General features: G+C 36.9%; 1 protein-coding gene across 3 annotated transcripts in view; it reads right to left on the bottom strand.

Moving 5' to 3' along the window:
• The window catches only part of LOC131248532 (protein unc-13 homolog), a 66,046-nt gene that overhangs the window by 22,797 nt on the left and 21,241 nt on the right, over nucleotides 1-22,008 (bottom strand). For 2 of the 3 annotated variants that reach the window (XM_058248853.1, XM_058248852.1), the window contains exons 6-16: nucleotides 20,518-20,685; nucleotides 20,330-20,428; nucleotides 19,985-20,194; nucleotides 19,770-19,871; nucleotides 19,359-19,589; nucleotides 18,917-18,997; nucleotides 13,394-13,480; nucleotides 13,103-13,288; nucleotides 12,816-12,971; nucleotides 11,865-11,957; nucleotides 4,157-4,228 (exon numbers count right to left, since the gene is read on the bottom strand). In XM_058248853.1, coding sequence (XP_058104836.1) covers nucleotides 4,157-4,228; nucleotides 11,865-11,957; nucleotides 12,816-12,971; nucleotides 13,103-13,288; nucleotides 13,394-13,480; nucleotides 18,917-18,997; nucleotides 19,359-19,589; nucleotides 19,770-19,871; nucleotides 19,985-20,194; nucleotides 20,330-20,428; nucleotides 20,518-20,685 — 1,485 coding nt within the window. The remainder of the gene's footprint in view (nucleotides 1-4,156; nucleotides 4,229-11,864; nucleotides 11,958-12,815; nucleotides 12,972-13,102; nucleotides 13,289-13,393; nucleotides 13,481-18,916; nucleotides 18,998-19,358; nucleotides 19,590-19,769; nucleotides 19,872-19,984; nucleotides 20,195-20,329; nucleotides 20,429-20,517; nucleotides 20,686-22,008) is intronic. The other variant, XM_058248854.1, reaches the window with a different exon arrangement.

The following is a 22,008-nucleotide window of genomic DNA, read 5'->3' as shown; positions in this document are numbered from 1 at the left end:
TTGGAGGAAGATCATGGCAAGCATGGTAAGGATGCCCATGGATGGACTCCTGGCTGCAATAGAAGAGGCAGAGGATCGACAATGTGGAAGAATATCTCGGCTTCTCAGTAATAGGGAGAGTGGCATAGGTAAAATCTTTGCTGCAAGAATCAGATTTAACAAGGGTGTGAGAGATATATACAGATTCTGGGAGGACTGGCGGATTGGAGTCTGATCACCACATTCCCTATGGATTATGCAGTTTATACTAGGGCTGAAAGTCAGGCGGGTTGGGTCGGGTTGGGCTCAACCCTAGCCCAACCCAAGGTTCTTGTACCTCAACCCTAACCCAACCCAACCCAACCTCGGGTTGGGAATTCTCAACCCAAGCCCAACCCAAGTGGGTTCGGTCGGGTTGGTCAGGTGAATACATGCTAATATTTTAATGATTACATTAGTTTATTATATTTTAATACACATCTTATTTTTTATATTTATAATTTTATTAATTAAATATATTGTTATTTATCGTAAAGAACTTCATTTATTCTAAACAAACAAGCTAAAATATAGGACTACTCATTTAAAAGTCGTGTTGTGTAGCACACAATCTATTTGGGAGAGAGAAATCCAACATTTCTTGTTAGCTTGAGTCATCAGAAATGATGTGGACCAATGAGATCCGACAACACCGGAATTTCCTATGTCTTCGACACATACGATCTGCACTCAATTATAATTTATAAGTAACTTATATATTGATCGGGTTCGGGTTGGGTCGGGCGATCCAAGACCTCAACCCGAGCCCGACCCAAGATTTATCAGGTTGGTGTTTGTATAGCCCAAGCGTAAGATCGGACACAATAGATCTTGCCCAAGCCCAACCCAATGTCGGGTCGGTCGGGTTCAACCCGCCCAACTTTCAGCCCTAGTTTATACCGTGGGAGATTCTGATGAAGGAATGCTAAAAGTGGGTTGGAGATAAAGTGGTGTGGAATATCATGATCAGATGGAAACTCCTCGATGATGAAATAGTTATGCTAACAGAATTCTCAGGGATCCTTGATGGTGTCTTTATTTCCATGACTAATTAGGATGAGATGATATGGGCTCCATCCTTGATTTGTGCTTTTTTGGCCAATGAATTCCTCAAGGACCTTAAGCCAGATAATCCATCTTTGTATCCTTTGTATGATGGTTTGGGGAACTTGGGGGTAAGCAAACTGTTAGTCTGCGGTGGCTACTAAGATCCTCATATTGATAACCTAAAAAAGAGGTACTAGGTGCTTCCAAATGTTTGAGATAGCTGGAACAATGAAGGGTAGATCAATCACCTGATGCTTCACTGCAGTTCTGCTAAAGAGATTTGGGTCATATTTCTTCCAGCTGTTCCAGATTGAGTGGGTCTTCCTCTTTCTTTGTCTGCCCATACATTGGTATGGTATGGAGGGCAATTCGGTCAGCACATGAGAATGTTGTTGTGTATGGTTCCATGCACAGTAAGTGGAGAATTTGGGGTCTTAAAGCCAAAGAATTTTCTTGGTGTTTCCATCTCGGACTACTCTAGAAATTGGTGAGAGATTACCAATGACCTGAGTACTGTGCCCAAGGCTACGGCAAGGAAGCATCCTCCTCTAATTGGTGGAAGCTAAATGTCGACAGCTAGTCACTTGATAACCCCAGATAGTTGGGCATAGGAGGCGTCATTCAGGATGAGCATGGGGGATCAAACAGCCTTTCTCCAGGCTGACCAGCAAAGGAGATTCTAATCATAACAACCAGGATGACATTTATATGAGCATTAAGTTGGTAAGGGAGTCCTCGGGTTGGCTCATGGTAGAAGATGACCTGAAAGGTGCTATTTTCTGGCAGCATTAATGAGATTAGAACCATAGCCAGGGCATGGCCCACAATTTTTTGTGTAGTTCCAAGGGATGTAAAGTCCATAGCTGACTCACTTGTTAAAGATGGTGTCTTTAAGTCCTCTTGAAAGTTGGGATGGTGAGGATAGATATGAAGGCTTGTTCACTTACCAATAGATTGAAAGGTGAAACAAGATTCATAAAGCCAACCCCAATTAGTTAGGACAACGCTATGATGATGATGATGATTTAACTTTTACCCTTAAATTCTTTATTTTAATTCATAACAGAGAAAATGTTGGGCCAAAATAATCTAGTGAATCTTCACATGGGTAACCCATGGAGTGCACGTTAGATAAACCTAACACATGCACTGGCGTTTTGTGCAGATGCAAAAAATGCATGCACGCACGCACTCACACACACACACACACACACACACACAGAGTCGCAACAGCTATGGAAATAGCCGTCAACACTCCAAACTTCCACAAAGACATTGGATTCATGTTTACTAAAAAAATTAATTCCATACATCCATGAGACCAAATAGAGCACATGACAGGCATGGACATAAGTGGGGTCTGCGAAATAAGCGATTTTACATGCTAGTGTCACTATTTTAGAAAAATACAAAATCAATCAGTAGAAGCAAAGAAATTTCTCCTCATCATCATCGCTAAGCCATATCCCAACTAATTGGGGTCAGCTACATGAATCCTTTTCCACCATTCCACTCAATCAAGGGCCATAACTTCAGTTAGACCATAGGTCATTAGTCTTTTCTTACTACCACTATCCACGTCCTTTTCAGCCTTCCCCTTGTCCTTTGAGAGCCTTCAACTTGTACGAACTCACTCCTAACTGACACAATTCTTTTGTCCATTGCACATGACCAAACCATGTAAGTTTAATTATATCCTTGTCTTGCCACACATCCATCCCAGCATCCTGATTTCAACTACACTCATCCTATGGACGTGTTGTTCTTGTTCCTTAACTACCCAACATTATGTCCATAAAGCATGGCTGGTTTTATAGCCATCCTATAAAGTTTCCCTCTCAGTTTGAGTGGTACACAATGATCACATAAAACTCCAAAGGCATCCTTTTCTTCCACCCCATTTGAATTCTATGGCAACATCCTTCTCAATCTCTCCACTCTCATGAATTATGGACCCAAGATATCGAAAGTGGTCATTTTGGGAAACTTCTTGGACTACAATCTTTACTAATTCCTTGTTAGTCATTCCCACTCCTATTGTTACTAAAATTGCACTCCATATAGTCTGTTTTACTCAAATTAATTTTAAATCCTTTAGATTCTAAAGCAGCTCCATAAATCTAACTTTGTGTTTATGCCCTCGCTTGTCTTGTTAATCAAAACCATGTCATCTGGAAACAACATACACCATGGGATCTCTTCCTGTAAATGCCTTGTTAACTCGTCCATAACTAATGCGAAAAGGTATGGGCTCAATGCCAACCCCTAGTGCAAGCCTAAAGTGATTGGGAACTCACTTGTCCCTCCACTAGCAGTCCTCAGATTTGTTATTGCTCTCTCATACATATCCTTAATCATGTCAATATCTCCTCTTGAAACTCATTTATCTGCTAACACCCACCAAATTAACTCTCTAGGGACCCTATCGTAAGCTTTCACTACGTCAATAAAGACCGTGTGGAGATCCTTTCACCTCTCTCTATATTTCTCCATTAATTGTGTGAGTAGGAAAATAGCTTCAATGGTAGACCTCCCTAGCATGAACCGAACTGATTTTCTAATGCATTTGTCTCATGCTTTCATCTTTGCTAAAAATCTTTCCATGGCAAAATGTTTTACAAAGATTTCAATTAAGGCCCGTTTGGTTTATCAATTTCCTATGAAATGCAAAGTAAATGAGACATCATTATCATTTCCAGGTGTTTGTTTAAACAAAATTATGGGTTGGAGATCGAGAGTCAAATACACTTGTAAAGGAAGTAGGTAAAGTAAATTGTAATCATTATATTTTTCACGTTATAAAATTCCCATTTTTATAGTGATTTTTGGGTGAACAAACCATGTAGGAAAATAATCATTGCAGTCAAATGTAAGTGATGTCACTACACAATTACAAGAATAAATAATCATTACCCATTTAGAACCATTTACCATTGTAACTAGAAAACCAAACAGGCCCTTAATCACTTTTCCTTCACTACAACACCCTCCCAAGATTCTCATGAGATGCAAGCACAAATTTCCTAATTAATTGAGTTGCAAGTCTAAACCAGAATATTTGAATCGATTAATTAATTATCAACAAAAACACCTCCTCAATTATCCGAAAGACTTCAATTATTGATGCTGCTTGTCTTTGCTGAGATGATAACGGCTCCCAATCCTATACAAGCAAGTAAACATTGAAAAAATTACAACTTAACTTCAATGAAAAGCAAAAAAAACATAACTCATGATGGATTGATGGATGTACGTACGTATGTATGTACGTACGTATAGGTATGTGTGTGTCGGTAAGTACAAATGTGTGATGAGGACATCCGAGCACCATACCAGAGAAGGGCTAAGCCAGTCTCCTTATGGCTAAACGACCATTACATGGGGCCCACTTGGCCCAATTTACATTCATAGCAATGTTGAAGACCCCACACTAGAAAGATGCACGTTAACTGCAAATAAGAGCTTGATGGACACATCGGACCATTGGATCAAGTGGACACAATGATTGGACCATTGGATTGTCATCATCAGACATCTTGATCGTGTACCTCCATGGGCCACAAAATGGTTTAGTTGCTTAGTTTGCTTACGTGTTTCGTTATTTTTGATATAGCTCATATTTTTGTTGCGATTAGAGAGTTAGGAACAACTTTTAATTCATTAAGCGTCTTTATGTTGAGAATCTTATCTGAGAGTGTCTTTTTTGTAAAAGGTCGTTTCTAAGACTATAAAGGGTTGGACCCTAGCCATTATACATGTTATGAATGAAAGAGATTTCTCTCCTTTTACTTTGAGATTGAGCAAAATTCCATCCTGTGATTGGATTAGTGGTGCAAAACCACAGGGAGCAATTCCCTAGTTATCTTTTCTACTTTTCTCTCTCATCAACAAGGTATCATCTTCTTCTTTTCTTCCCATTCATCTCTTCCTTTCTTTTCTTCTTTGTTACCATTCAAAACCTAAATTGATCCATCCCAAGCCCAAACCGACCATAATCGGCCACCCTTTGTAGTCCATACGGACAACCTTGTATAGTTGCCCCCTTGTTTCGTCATGAATGCTCTTCCCTTCCCTTAGCTTCCCTCTTCAAAACCCCTAAACTAATTTCACCAAACCCTAACCCTAAAATCCCAAAATCCCCCATTTTTTTCCTAAATCCAAATTCCCAAAATTTGAAAATCTCCTAACCAAATCATAAATCCATAATTCCTACAACTTGAAACCCATATTCCCAATTCTAAAAACCCTAAATTCTAAATCCCTTAAGCCCACAATCTGAAATCCTAACCCGAAACCTCCCAAAACCTCAACCCTAATTCCTCTAAGCTTAGATACCCCGAACCCATTTCCCATATTCCATAGCCTTTAAACAGCCCTAACACATCTACAAGACCCATGACTTCCATTAAATTTAGGTTTAACATTATGCTAGGATGAGGGTTCTATCTCCCACAGGTCCGGGTCAATTAGTAAATTATGAGATTCGCATTGTGGGACTGTCATATGCTTGAATTTGGACATGTCATGAATCAGAAATTTCTGAATTTATGGTAAATTAGCTTTATTTTGTCGTTCCATTGCTCTAGTTGATCTATCTTTTAATTTCATGGCATCATATTAGGTTAGATCATTCCGTCCTGCATCAATATGCATGCATGTATGCATATATATATGTACACACACACACAAAGGGTTTTGCCGATGTCCCCACCTTCATGGGGACATTAGCAACATTCCTAAACCTTTTAAAGGTCACAAGGGATGACCTATTGTCAGTCCGAACCATTCATTCATTCATTCGAGTAGTAGCAAGCCATGGTGCAGAAATCATGCTAATTGTGTGATCCGAAACTTCCGGTCAATGGCATGAAAATGGGCAGTCAAGATTGACAAGAAAAACAAAATTGGTCCAATCATCATCTTGAAACATCTATTAATAATTCCACTTGTATTTCTTATAATTGTAGCTTCTGGTTAATAGCATGACGATTTACTCAACTGTCATAATAGACTTGTGCAGAAGTCCCATGGCGATTTTCAAAGAAAGGACCAGGCAAACAGACAAAAGGATGGATGGTATGCAAAGGCTATCAAAGATAGACAATGCATCTTGCAACATATATGCAAGTAACCAAAGCTGCGCCAAAGGCTGAAAGGCAAGAAAAAATCACATAAACAATGTTACAATGAGGCGTAGCCAACCAGAAAAAAATAGTTCCCATGTACAAAGATACAAATTACATTGAAACAATGATCAAGCAGTACATTCAAGCACATTCACAGGAGGGACATAATTTTCTCCTTAGCAATAGGGATTTGGCTTACAGGCAGTGTTTCCATTGTCGACGAAAAATCGATAATATCGCCGATATTATCGGTGTCGCTGGACCGGCGACACCGAAACACCAAAAATTCGTTTCTCTTCCTAATGTCGACGAAATATCGGCGATATTTTCAATTTTATCGGGAAAAAAATAATTATCAGCGACAACTCTCCCTATTATTAAATAAATAAATAAATAAATAAATAAATAATGAGAGAATTAGGAAAAAAATCTTCTTACCATTTTCTTACTACAAGAATCTATTTCTACGAGTGGCTATATCGGATGGATTTGATGGGCAAATCACGGTTGATAGCGCGGATGTTTCAGAAGTAAAAGACAATTTTTCTGATTAAAATTTCATTGGCTCGAAGTAGATATAGGTATTGGAAGAAACTACAAGTTTGGCGAGGTTGGACGGAGGATATTGGAAACAATGGGGATCTATGATCACCAATAGATCGAGAAATTTGCGGGAAACATGGCAAAAATAGTGGAATTTTTTAGGCGGAAACGATGAAACTTCAGTGGAAGATGCTAGAAGATACAGGCATGGATTAGCTGCAGATTGAGTAGCGAGACTAGCATCAAGTGACGTCACCAAGTTCCGTGGGCCATACATAATAAGTATGTCTATTGTAATGCGGGCCTTAATCACATGTTGTCGTAGAGAAACATTTTAGGGCAACCATTCCAAAATCCCAATTTATTCATCCAAACATCCATCGTCAATATTTCAGAATATCAACAACACGATATTTTGCTGAGAAATTGTCGACAACAATTGGAAAGCAAACGAAAGATTGTGGTCTTGATATTCGTTTCCTATGTTGTGATTTTAACGATAATACTGCGATATTAATAACTATATGTAGCATCAGAAAATTTGAACACCGGCATACAACCATGTGCCCCCAAAAAAAAATTAAAAAATCAAATTTTTATCTGCCTCATTCTCTGGCTCATGCCCTAAAATGATATCTCCAAATGTATGGACGGTGTGGATACAACACATATTATAGTGGGTCTCACATAACTTAGTGACGTCACTTCAGTAGCATACTTGAGTACTCATGCGATGACGAGCGCTGGAGCTCCTCGAGCTCCGAGTTGTACGAACGGTTCAAAGGTTATCAAAGTTAATGGGCCCCAAAATGATGTATTTATTACATCCATACCGTTCATTCATTTTTCAAAATCATTTTAGAGCATGAATCAAAAAATAAATCATAGCCAAATCTCAAATGAACCACACCGGAAATAGCAATGGGTAATGATTTTCACCGTTAAAACATTTGTAGGGCCACCATAAAGTTTATTTTCAATTCAATCTTTTCATAAGGTCAAAAATACCTGGAATAAGAGGAAAAACACATATAATATTGATCCAAAACTTATGTGACCCCAAAAAAGGTTTCAATGGTATACGTTCAATCCCCCACTGCTTTTTGCGGTGTGGTCCACTTGATCTTTATATCTATCTTATTTTTCAGCTTAAGCCTTAATACGAGCTCATAAAATGAATGGATGGTTTGGATATAACACATACCTCATGATGGGACCCACAAAACTTGCTAACGTCAATACACCCAGATGCTTGGTACACCAGCCAAGACGAAAGCTCCCTTCGGTGCAATTACGGGGCTTTACAAACAGTGGTGTGTCTCTCACGACGGGGCCCACATTGATGTATTTATTTTTTATACATGCCGTCCATAGGTTTTTTCAGATTATTATAAGACACTAGCCCAAAAAAAGAAGCAGATCGATATCTAAGCTGGGCCATATTTTAAGAAAGAGTGGTGGTTGAACCTCCACCATTAAAAACTTCTCAGCCTACATTAATGTTTTTATGTTTTTGTAATGTTTATTTGTCATCCAACCCTTTGGTAAGGTCTTGTAAACCTTTATATAGAAAAGAACAAATATTAGGTTGGTCCAAAACTTCTGTAATCCATGAGAAGGTTTTAATGGTCTATCACCACCGTGTCTTATGTAAAGGTCGTCCACCAAAGATTTGAATATGCTCTGTGGGGCCATCATAATGATAAATATTTTATCAATGTCGTCCATTTATTTTGATAGATAATTTTAAGGCATGAGTCCAAAATGAGACAGATTTGCATCTCAGGTGGACCACACTAAGGGAAACAGTGGTGATTAAATGCCCACCATTAAAAACAGTGGTATGGCCCACCACCAGATTTTTGGATCTGGCTAACTTTTAGAACAGTATCTTATTGTGGCCTTTCAAAACAGATGGTAGGAGTGGATTTGTGACGTACATCTCTATCATGCAAAAAACCACACTGATTGGATAATCCAATCCATCCTTGATTTGGCATCTTTGAGTTCATTCACTTTTACATGTCTTAATTACTATATGTCAACTTCATTGGTAATATATAAACTCATTTTAGTTGTTATTAAAGTGATTTTTTATGGCATTGCATGCTTTTTTTGTCCCATTAAATGAAAACTTATCATGTAATGTATTTTTTTTGCAATTTTTTTATTCCTGAATATGTAAATATGTGTATTCATGTATGTCCTAAAGTTTCACTGAAAAATTCCATCATTTTCTGCATGTTTCCCCATTTTTTTCTTGCATTTCCGGTTATCGGCGATATTATCGGCGATAACGATATTATATCTTTATCTCTGGCCAGCGAAACTTGTAGCGATACCGACAACTCGAACACTGCTTACAGTTAATACAATTTCCATCATTGGATGAAGAGGCCATCACAGAGATTGCAACGGAAGGTCAAAAAGACAAATCAAGTTTCTAAAATAGCCCTAGCCTCCAATATATCAATCTAACACCATAAAGGTCGAATGGTGAGAGAATTGGAGCTCAATTCAGAAAAGCATTGAAGTGTTTCTACTTTCTACTACAAGAATCATTTCTACATATATATCCAATGATCAAATGAAGGTTGATGCAATCAAATGAAGGTTGATGTGTCAGAAGTAAAAGACAACACTACAGATTAAAATTTCATTGGCTAAGTAGATACAAGTATTGGTATCACTACAAGTTTCATTGACGGAGGATATGGAAACAATATCTATATCACCAATAATCAGAAATGCGGGGAAACATGGCGAAAATAGTGGAATTTTTCAGTGAAACTTCAGTAGATGCTAAAATACACATATTTGCATATTTAGGAATCAAAAAAATGCAAAAGAATGCATACATAATAAGTTTCTATTCAATGGGGGCCTAAAAGCACGTGTTGTAGTAAGAAATAAGTCCAACCATCCATCAATCCCATTTATTCATCCAAACATCCATCAATATTTCAGAATATCAACAACACGATATTTCGACAAGAAATTGTCGACAACTGGAAAGGAAACGAAAGATTGTGGTCTTGATATCGCCTAGGGGTGCACATTTAACCGGTAGAACCGTGGAACCGGACCAGAACCGTTGGATCGGTCCGGTTTGGTCCGGTTCTAGACAGCACCGGTTCCGGTTCCGGTTCCAAAATTTCCAGAACCGTTGGATACGGTTCGGTTTCGGTTCAAGGGCACGCAGAACCGAACCAAACCGTTAACCGAACCGTGGACCCGATCCGTTGAACCGTGGCCCAGATCCACACCGTCCATTGTCTTCCTCTTGGAATTTGGACCGTGAATGGTGAGCTTTAATCATATGATGATATGGCCCACCTGAATAATCAAGCCTTAAAAGCAGTCAGACGGCCTTCTTTCGATCGTTGTAGAGATCACGAGGATGTACACGGCTAAGAAAGCTCAACATGGTTTTAATGGATTCTACCCCCTCTACCTGATGAACGGTTCAGATCCATCTCTCCCTGCATGATGGTGGCCCACAACAAAAGGACGGAAGCTCTGTTTTCAACAGAGTTGACGTACGTCGACTCTCTGACGTTTGGTGGCCCACTTACTGAAGTCTTTTGGAAAATCTACTCCGTTCATGAGATTGAGGACGAAAAACCATCAGGAATAGAGTGCTTTTGGAGCAAAATCAGCATGGCCCATGAGCTTATCTACTCCGCCGTCCATTTCATGTTCAATGGTCATAATTCTACAACAGCCTGCATGGTTTCAGAATGCCACATTGCCAAGGGTTAAATCTCCCTTCTGTACACAATGGACAGTACAGATCGACGATTTGAATGTGGAGTGGGCCACACTGAGAAAATTGCAAAGGGTCTTTTGTTAAATTTTTTAAAAAGCCAGAGCTGTGGAACCGATCAGGAACCGAACCGGTTTTCACGGTCCCGGTCTGGTTCGGTTCTAGTGCGCTAACGGTTCGGTTCCGGTTCCAAAAATCTCAGAACCGTTAGGAACGGTTCGGTTCCGGTTTTACCCCAGAACCGGACCAAACCGACCCGTGTGCACCCCTAATATCGCCTATGTTGTGATAACAATAATATTGCGATATTATCTATATTAGCGTCGAAAATTTGAACACTACATACAACCATGTGCCCCCAAAAAAAAATTAAAATGAAATTTTTTTCATAAACAGTTTTGTGGTGATATTGATACATTGGCGATATTATCGAAATATCACCGATACACTGGCGATACAAGCAACACCTGGAATTTACTCAGTAAAAAATATTGGCAATATGTTGGCGATATCGATACATTGGTGACCAAGCGACACCTGGAATTTACAGTCAAAAATATTGGCAATACTTAGCCGTACATCGCCAAAACCTGGAATTTCTGATACTACCAGTGTTTTGGAATCGCCGAGCTGGAGATTCGAATAATATCAAGGATGTTTCAATAATATCTGAGATACTACAAACAATGGATACAAGTAATAGGGTAAAATATCAACATTCCTTTAGGAGCCAAGAAAAGGGAAAAGAAAGGAAAAGAAAACAGAAGTGACAGAAGTAGCACTATAACACAAGAATTACACTAGCAATTAGAGTGTAACATCCAAATGATAAAAATGATATGGCATGTACTCCAGTACTGTAGTTCTACACCACAGTTGATACACTGTTTAGTTCAATTTAATTATGCAAAACCTAGTAAACTGTTTCAATTTATTCAATTTTTACGTGTTTGTCATAATTTTGAAAATTTTCAAGTTTACCACTGAAAATCTTCTGCAATAAATTGTACATTTTGGTAGTCAAGAATCAAAATTTAATCTTGAACCAATATGTTGATGAACTCCATGAGTTTTTGAGAAGAACGAATCATCATCATCATCTATGCCTTATCCCAAATAATTGGAGTCGCCAACATGAATCCTGCTCCACCATTCCACTCTATCAAGTGCCAGACCTTCAGTCAGACAATGGGTCTTGAGTCTTTTCTTACTACCGTATGTCATCAAGTTTTTGAGAAGAACAAATGCTCAAGTATTATAACTAAGCTAAAGTGACAAAGTATTTCCTGAAAGATAAGAGGAAGAGAGGATAGTATTATATCAAGGAACAATGTAGAAGTCAATTCTCTGTTAGGCAAACAAACCTCCAGATCAAAAGCACGTTCAGTCCATTCCAAGATATTGTCATGCTGCACACTCACCCAGTGAAGAATAATTGGTGCAGAAACTTCTCCAACCTACACACAAAATAAAAAGATAACTATTTCCATCTCAATAATTACCGCAACAATTGGATGTTATCCTACAAGGCATCAAATTGGTTTACAAGCACACCAGAGTGAAGATATAGGTCAACTGAATAAAAAATCAATGGAAACTAAAAAACAGATTGACTGAAGATGTATGTAAATTAAATTGGTTTTGAATTTAAGATATATGCAATTTTAGATAAGACGTAAAAATTCATAAGTAAATTGGTATGACATTTAAGATATAAATAAGTTCGTGAAATCAGAGATTTGTTTTCCACTTCAGACAAGCTAAATTTAAATGAACATAATTCAGCTTCTGAAAATGGCTTTGCTGTTGTAAGCAAAATCAAATAAACAGTTTTGGACCCAGATATTCTATTTTAAGCAAAATCAAATTAATCCTTTTGCATTCGAAGCTTCCCAATGCATTAAGTCTAAAACCAACCAGCTCTTAAAGCCTAGCTGGCTTTCGCCCAAGGTAAATGGCATTAGAAGTAAAGAATAATTGGAAAATATCAATTTGTTGAAAAATAAAATATCTAACATCATGAAGGGATGTTTGAATTATCAACTCAGATGAGAGTGCGGACAAACCCACACCATATAGAAGGGGAGCAGTCTTTAAATTGATTTTAAAGTATCGAGATTCGAGACTAACCCCACTTGAAAACAAAGAGCAAACAATTGATACATTAAATAACAGTTCCTAGAAATTGATAGCGGTGAAGGAATTCATATGATTGGCAAAATTAAGATTGTATGATTCATCGAAAATGTGTCAAAAGGCAGATGCCTGTAACAATTAGAGAGACAACAGCTCCCAGTTAGGGAAGACAAACTAACCTGATATGGCTTCAAATCTTTGCTGAAAAGCGGATTCATATCTTCGCCACATGCAGAACGGAATATCTGAGTCAGATTCTGGTCTAGCATATCAGCTGCAGGGAGCACTAACCTCACATCTTCTGAAAGAAGTGATACACCATCAAGGAATGGCTTCTAGAGATCAATGAAATAGGGCTCAATTAATACATCATTCACTTAATAGAAGATGACTTCTACTTAATGATCTACCAATGAAGAAAACTAAAATTGGAGATATTTCACATCCATGAAGATGATGACATCACCAGTCTTTCCCCATAAAGTTGGTGCAGGAGAATGGCAGGAAGCATTCTAGATTCCGGGCACCAATGACATAACTTGGGGCAAAACATAGTGGATTCTCTTTCAGCAATCAATTGTAATTCATCAGCTAACACGGCCAAAGGATGTCTCTTTTCTGCTTTTGATTTGATCTCCAAGGTATTCAAGACCTGAGAACACAAAATAATCATGATGTTCAAAATCTAAAATACTTGTCCATGTGGCATTTTGAAGATATCATATCAAGGTGAAAATTACAAATTTACATCACTCACCCTCTTATATTCAGCTTGAATAGACCTCTCAACATACTCCCTAAAGCATTTTGAAGCCATTTCGGTCCCAGCAATAGGTTTATTGAACTGCAAGTATGACAGTGCGTCTCATCAGTTTAAAGTAAAGATGGAGATAAATCCGATTCATAAACATGACCCCATGTTTGGAAACCATGGATTCCATGCCAAACAACGCAAAAGAAAAAAGGGTTTTCCTTTGATGTGATGATTTGTGTGGTTTGGATAACAAAGAAAAGGGTGGATTCCACCAAACAATCATTACTTTTCCATATTTTGGATTCTTGGCACAAGAACTAGGTGAGCATTGTGAGATGAATATGAAATTTCACTTACTATCCAAACAAGAATTCCAAACTAGATTCCATGTTTCAATTGTTCTCAAGGAAATCATCTTTGCAGAATTATTATTTTTTTCCTTTCTTTCCCATGGATTCCATGTATCAAAACATTCTCTAAGCGTAAAAACACAATAGAAAGCTTTCCCCTTTCAAATAATAATAATAATAACAACAAGCAATATATGTGCCTTGAAATTTGTTAACGCATGAGGATGTGGGCCGTCCCACTATACAGCCCACCTCTCTTTTATATTGGATTAGGACTTGTTTGGAATATAAACATTATTACTAAGGGTATTTTTGTACTTTTTAGTTTTTATTATTAATATAAAGGGAAAGAATGGGGATGTCCAGCCATAACTATTTTCCTCTCCCCTCGCCTTTCTTCTCTTCTCTTCTTCTCTTTAATCTATAATTCAACATGGTACCAGAGATTTCTTGTTACTGATATAATTGATCTTCCTCCCTTCTAGCCTATAAAATTCTTTACTTCTTTTATTTTTTGATCTCTCTCATCCCTTTGTGTTGAAAATCTTTTGAGAAACTCAAGGGTTTCTTTTCTCTTTGTTGTCTCGAGACTTTATAATCGTCCTTGCGTAAGAAGGGGATAAAGTGTTCGTGATCATTACCTCTCATGTGTGAGATGTGTGGACGTGTGGGCTGATTGCCATCGTCGGATGTTGTGTTCATGATCATCGACCATCAGGATTGGTTGGAACATATGGGACTGGTCATCCTCTTCACGTGTGGTGTGCATACCATGTGAACTATACAAGTTGAGTCTTTGTTGATCACGAAAGGTCAGCACGTGTTCGTATTAGCTTGCGATATATATTCTAGTCCCTTATCCTAGATGGAAGAGAAAAGTGATTCGAGAACTAAATTCATAAATTCGACTTTTTTAGGGATGTAAATAACTTCTATTAAATTTAATGTAACAAACTATCTTCAGTGGTCCAAATCCATCCAAGTGTTTTTAACTGACAGGGTAAATTAAAATACTTGACCACTGAAATGCATGATGCGAGTGCTAGTATGTAAAATCAATAGATCAAGGAGAATCCTTAGATTATAACGTGGTTGTAGAATAGTATGGAACCTTCCATTAGTGCAAATATTATATTTTTAAATACTGTAAACAAAGTGTGTGATGCATTATGATAGACGTATTCATCCAATAAAAAATCTCTTGGAGATACAAGTTATTTGAGAAAATATTTGAGCTTCAACAAGGAAATAAATCACTGGATGAATATTATTCAAAACTAAAAGGAATGTAGGAGCTAAATGTGTATCATCCCTTTAATACTGATTTGGAGAAGCAACATCAGCAATGAGAGAAGTTTCCTGTGGCCAAGTTTTTATCTAGCTTAAAAACGTGAATATGAACTATTTCTTACATAGATTTTGAGTGGCAAGGATGTGTCATCTCTCAATGAAGTGTATGCTCGCCTCCGACGTGTATCTCTTGGTTCTACAAGTGAAGCTGACGGCAACTCTGCTTCTGCATCCTTTACAGTCAAGCCGAGGTGGTAATCCCAGTGGCAGAGACAACTAAGGTGATCGTGGTAAAGCAGGAGGTTGTGACCCTGGGAAGTGAATCCATTGTGGGCTTATGAATTATTCTATTGAAGAATGTAGAGATCTTCATGAAAAGCCAATATGGGCTAATCAGGCATCTCACATTGGAGAGAGCAGTGGGTCTCATCCGGCTAGTTCTACATTTACAACTCAACAGCCATGTATGTCTGTGGAGACGATTACGGTTACTCAAGAAGAGTATTCCAAGTAACTGAAAAATCTACAGAATCAGTTTGTTCCTGCAACTTTCACTCCTACCATTATATTTGTGACCTCAAGCATGGTATGTTTAGGATCTAAGTTCCCTGTTCTATGAGTTATTGACTTTGGAGTATCTAACCACATGACAAGTGAGTCCAATGTGTTTTCCTCAGTTAATACAGTGATACTGGGTTATCTATCACTTTGGTAGATGGTACCCAGTCTAAAATATCTGGAATACGCACTATTCATCCAAGTTCTTCCCTTTCATTATCATCTATCATTTATGTCCCTAAATTCCCTGTAAGTCTTCTAACTATTAGTAAGCTCACCACATCTCTTAACTGCTTTGTGATTTTCTATCATTCACATTGTGTTTTCCAAGATCTAATGACGAAGAAGAAGATTGGTGGAGGACATGAACATGATGGGCTATACTATCTCGACCGTGACGTTGTCAGTGAAATAGCACGGAAGAACATTTCTCCGTTTCAGTGGCATTGTCGTCTCAGTCATCCATTCTAGAAGAATCACAAAGGTGTTATTCTTTTGTGATCGCATGTGTCAGTTCTAAAGTGTGAAGTGTGTTGATTGAGTAAACATCATCGTGCTAGTTTTCCACCATGTGTGGAAAAGTGGAGTTCAGTTCTTTTTCTTAGTCCATTTAGATGTTTGTGGATCGGTTAAAATTTCCTGTAGGTCAGGGTATAAGTATTTTATTACATTTATTGATGAATTTTTTAGAATAACTTGAATTTATTTAACGAAAATAGATCTGAATTATTTTCTATTTTTAAGACTTTTCACGTGGAAGTGCATAATGAATTTAACTCATAAATGTTAGTGTTTCATTATGATAATGCCAAGGAATATGTCCCAATCAGTGTTTTAAATAGTGCAAAGAGTGTAGCATAGCATTCACCCATTTGTAGCATGAGGTGTAAGCTACATAGCGTGTAACATAAGCTACATGCTACTTCTAGATTTTAATCAAGGTTATGCTTGGTTACACCAATTCGTAATATTTCACATGAAATTAGACTAGTTAATAATGAAATTTAACAAAATTTCATGACATTTGGCACGACCAAACTCAAACCTAAAGTAATATAGGAAAGAGCAATGATTAAGTATAAAGGGTTTGTTTTAAAATAAAAATAAAAATTTAAAGAGCAATGAAATTGATTTAATACTACTACTTATATTACTGAAAGCATTAAAAAGATTAACTAATTTTCATTACAAATAGAAAAATGTAACAAATCATTGAAAACATTAATTGATTGTAATGTAGTGAAAAATAACTTGTATTGTGAGCTACGTAGCGTGTATAGCTATTTGAAACACTAGTCAAAAATTCTTTAATCAATATTTTGTTTTTCTTTAAAAAAAAATTAAAATTTTTTTTTTAAAAAAAAAAACACAGATATCCTATTATGTGCCTACTCCCCATAACAAAAAAAAAAAAAAAAGTGTTGCGGAACAGAAAAATCGTCACTCACTTGAGGTGACTCGTGCTCTATTAATTCACATGAATGTTCTCACTGGAGTGATGCAATACTCACGATGTGTTTTTTGATAAATCAAATGCCCTTGCTTGCTTTAATGAGGCAATACCTTGTGAATTTTTTCCTTTAGATACTCTGTTGTGTTTTTTTTTTTTTTGCCTCCTAATTTTTTTTAGATGTGTATGTTTTGTTCACCAATTGGAGTTGGACTATGATAAGTTAGATCCTAGAGCCATTAAACATATTTTTCTTGGGTACTTCCGGACACAGAGGTTATCATTGTTATAGTCTTTTATTTCAAAATTTTGTACAAATATTACATTTTTCGAGTCCACTTTGTTCTTCTCAAAAGACAATAAATCTTTTGATGTGGAAGTTGTGCCTGTACCTATTGTCGTTGAAAAAGACATCATCCAAGCTCCTCCCACAGCAAATTCCTCCATTCCAATTATGCCTTAGTTGAAAGTCCACTCATGATGAAAATGGGGGGATGGTGCGGCCAATCATGATGTGCCAGTGTTTTACTTTTAAGTATCGACGATATCAGCCAATATATCCCTTGATATATCTTGCATACTACTTATGCGATACAAAACACACAAGTAGTGGGATATATCACACATGTTCGATTCAATAAGCATTTTCAATTTTCGATCCTTTTTTACTATAAATCTTGTTAAATTTGTGTCAAATTGTTATAAATCCATGATTTTTCATGTATTGCATGAAAAATCATGAATTAGGAGCTTCAATTTTGAGATTTGGAGATGGGCCAAGTTGCGGAAAATTGAAAAAAAAATAAAATCAAAATTTTCCAATTTCTCACAAATCAATTGCAATCTTTGTGTCCACACATAAAATCAAGCATGCATGTAACCTAATCTAGTGATTCTTCTTTGCTTTTGAATGTATTGCTAGTGTTTCCACACGTCTTCTTACATTTATAAATTATATGAATAGACTTTGAATATACTTGCATCAATTCAGTTAGACAGCGCATAGATTATGACCTCATACAAAGAAAACCTATTATGTGCACTTGTTTTTTGTAATGTTTTGATTTATAAGTGTGTATTGATGTCTTTTTTAACAACCATTGAAGTTTCATTGAAAAATTTGACCAATTTCCTAATGTTTCCCCATCTTTCCAACAACAGCGATACATTACGCGATACAACTGATAAATCCCATGCGATAACCGATGAGTATCCACATCCCAAGGGTGTGATATGTAACGCAATACGAATAATTCAAACACCGGTGATCTAGTGAGTTCTCCAGATAGGTCTGAAGTTCCTACACATTGCTAAAAAATCAGCCAAGACTCAAGAGTTAAGGTGGAAAATAAATGCTATGAAAGGTTCATAAATTTGTGCATACCTAACAGTGAGTTGCCAGGACAGATCTGTAAATTTGGAAAGACCACACCACGACCATATTATGACCAATTAGCAACTCTTTTTGAGAGAGGAATACAAATTTATCAAGGCAAGAATGTGAACCAATAAACTCCCACCTGCGCTTAGAACACTAGACAAACTAAGACAACCTTTTGAAAAATAATAAAGGACTAAAGGTGGGATGATTGGGTGGGCTTTAGAAACTCAAAAAATTAAGGGCAATAAATGAGAAGACGTGTTGATTATTTGGGGGACCATTGTATTTCTTCTTCGTGGTGAAGTGGTCTGATCCCTCATCACCCCTCTTCCCCTTCCTTTTGTATCTTTGTTTTTGCTCCTTGTTTCTGGCCTTTCAGCTTCCTCAATGAAATTATTTCTCAAAGAGAGAGAGAGAGAGAGAGAGAGAGAAAGAAAGAAAGATGAATCGCTTTAGTTTAGCATGCACTAACTATGGCAAATGAGGAAATAACCAACCTGAACTTCACCACCGTCATTAGCAGTATGGATTCCCACAACTATTGCTAAGGTCAACACCCTTCCAAAGTTCTCAGGTTTCTGAAAAGAAAAGGCAATTATCAATTAAGCAGGATATAGAGTTCGATAAAGACACGAGGATTGTACAAACCAAGTAATTTGGAAACATATACTGATACACTGTTTGAAATGAGAGAAGTGAGGCAAACTTCTTCCACTATGTCAACGCAAGGCACACCTCAAGGCTGGTAAGCATGGGTCTCACAATTTTCTAGTTCTTCATTTTTTTAATTTTTAATTTTTATTTTTTGTTTTGTTTTTTAGCTATACTTCTGAAATTAAAATAGTTAATGGAGAAATGTGAAAAAAAAAAAAAAAAAAATCATTGAAAATACTACACAAGACCAACTAAGATTAAGAATACTCAAGAACGGCAGTTAACCTTACTAAAATGCAGATGATAGTCTCGAAGTTGACTGTCACACCAGATCCTCATTGACAAGAAAACAGCATGTATCAAGCTTAATTTTGTTTCGTTGCCATTCACTCCAACTGAACAGATGAGGCTATTCAAGTATGACCCTTCATTCCCATCACCATCTTCACTCAATACAACTTTCTGCATCTCAGCAATTGAATGTTCCAAGAGCATGGCCTCACCTGTCCCTAGAAACTTTTGGACAATAATCTGTCAATTAGAAAATTTCTTAAAGGTCTAACCTACAATAATTTAACTAAAAATAATATCATACAAGATTGTGAAGTTTGTCTTATGAAGCTAAAGACTATGAAGATTAATAATAATGGTAGAAGAGAAACATACCAAGTAGTACAAATCATAAGAAGAGCGTACCTGTTGAAAAAGCACCCAGGCATATAATGTGATGTGCATCTTCTGAGTAATGCCCAAAATAGGCCAGGTCAATTTAAGAATACTAAGAATTTCCTCTGCTTCCTAGCAAAGAGTCCAAGGGACAAATGTATTAATAAGCATCATTAACAACAAGGCAATATTTCTCTTAATAGCACAAAAATTCCTCAACTGAAGAATTAAAGAGAATTACATACCTCTATAAGCTGACCTTCTTCAACAATGTCAAAAACACTACAGAGTAACTTCTCATAGAGCTTAACATTCAAATGATAGCCAGACACCCAGTAATAGGTTTCGCAAGGAATACCAAACTTTGTAGGCATCTTGGACAGTTTCAAAGCAACTCTTCTTATAGATGTTAAAAGCACCGCACGTTCAGAAGGGGCCATTCTTAAAGACCATTCCTACAACCATCCACAAACCTAGCAGGTCTATTCTTTGCATTTTATATGAGAAGTTTCCACAGAACGTCATGATGACTATCCTAGCAAAGGCACTTCAATGATGAGTAAAAAATCCAATGCAAAATCTAGTGATACCTCAGTATTTCTGAGCTTTGAAAGAAAACCTCTGAACATAATCTGCCCATCTGTGGTTAGGTTTGCAGAAAAATAGAGGAGTTCTTCAAGGATATTTGCCTGTGATAAATACATAATTGCAAGACAGATTGAGAGGTTAAGAGTCAGGAAGAACTCACAAGCAAAACAACACAGAATATTGATCTCACCTGTCTCTTCAGCCAATGCATATAAGACCTTTCACTGGGAAAATCGGACTTGCAAACGCAACTTAAAAGCTCCAATGAAATTTGAGGAACATCCAATTGCCCAGTCACTGTCCTAAAAGCAAACTTTATTAAGCCTTTCCTAATGCATGCATCCATCGCTTCTGAAAGCTGGTTAAGAAAGCACCAATTATTTGTGTAAAACCACAGCAATCAGACCTGATAAAAAGTTATCCTACAATCATAACCAACCAACTAAAAACAAAAACAAAGAAAGAACCTAAAGGAGGGGAAAACAGAAACAGAAACAGAAATGAACACTCTTGTCCTAAACCATCCATTGGTTTTCAATGTCAGATCCATGACTGGATTAGCTAATACCCTAGAAAACTGACCAAAAATTAGTTACAGAGATCTCCAAAGAAACTTGCATTTGCATAGTAGTTTTGGATATTCCTAGACTTCCATAAAGAGTTTCTATACCTCATTCGGAAATCATCTGTGAAACAGATTGATCCTAGCACTGCATAACGATAATAATAAAAGAGAATAAAAGCATGACAAAACATGATCCACCAATCATAACCAATGTTCTCAAAAGCAATCACATAATCGCATAATGCCATCCATATGGCATATGCAATGGTATGCGATCGCATATTGCATATGCGATTATGCAATATGGCATATGCAATGGTATGCGATCACATAATGGCATATGCGATTGCATACTCTCCAACGGTAAGAAATCTGACCGTTGGAGCATTAATTATTATTATTATTTTAAATTTTCGGATGTTTTGCCTATAAAAAGGCACTTCCTCCTCCATTTGCAACATAAGCATCCTAAAGCACTCTCTTGCTCTCATACATCATTCTAAATCCCTCATACTCTCTTTTAGTCTTAATCTCACTATTCAAGATCAAGTCAAGGACTCAACAAGCAAGAAGTTTAAAAGAATCAAGGATTCAATCAATCTATGCTATTCACTCTATCTTTTTCTTTCTTATTTCTTCTATAATTCTATTCTCTTATTATTCTAATTTTTAATCTCCATTCTAAGAATCTGATCTCTTATTCTAAGTTTCTAACTTTTTTAATTTCTAATCTCTATTCTAAGTTTCTAACTTGTGTTTGTGTGATCTATTGTTCTTGATTTCTTTTTAGAACTATCATTTATCAAGATTCAAGATTCAAGAGTAAGACTCAACTCAAGAAGAGACTCTCAAGAGTCAACTCAATAGTCAAGTCTCAACTCTCAAGTGGCAATCACACACTCAAGTCTCCCAACGAAGTCTTCTATTTTGTTTCATACTTTCATTGTAATTTGTAGACTGTAGTTTCTTCTATCTACTTTGTACTTTATAGTTTCTAGATTCTAGACTTCTAGTTCATTTCAACTTTCAAGTTTCTAGTTTCTAGTTTATTTCAAGTTTGAAGTTTCTAGTTTATTTTTATTTTAATTATTTCTAGTTTCTTGTTTATTTATAATT

Source organism: Magnolia sinica, chromosome 6 (assembly GCF_029962835.1).
Source record: "Magnolia sinica isolate HGM2019 chromosome 6, MsV1, whole genome shotgun sequence".
In the NCBI taxonomy this organism is placed as follows: domain Eukaryota; kingdom Viridiplantae; phylum Streptophyta; class Magnoliopsida; order Magnoliales; family Magnoliaceae; genus Magnolia; species Magnolia sinica.
This window is presented reverse-complemented; position numbering and strand designations above follow the sequence as displayed.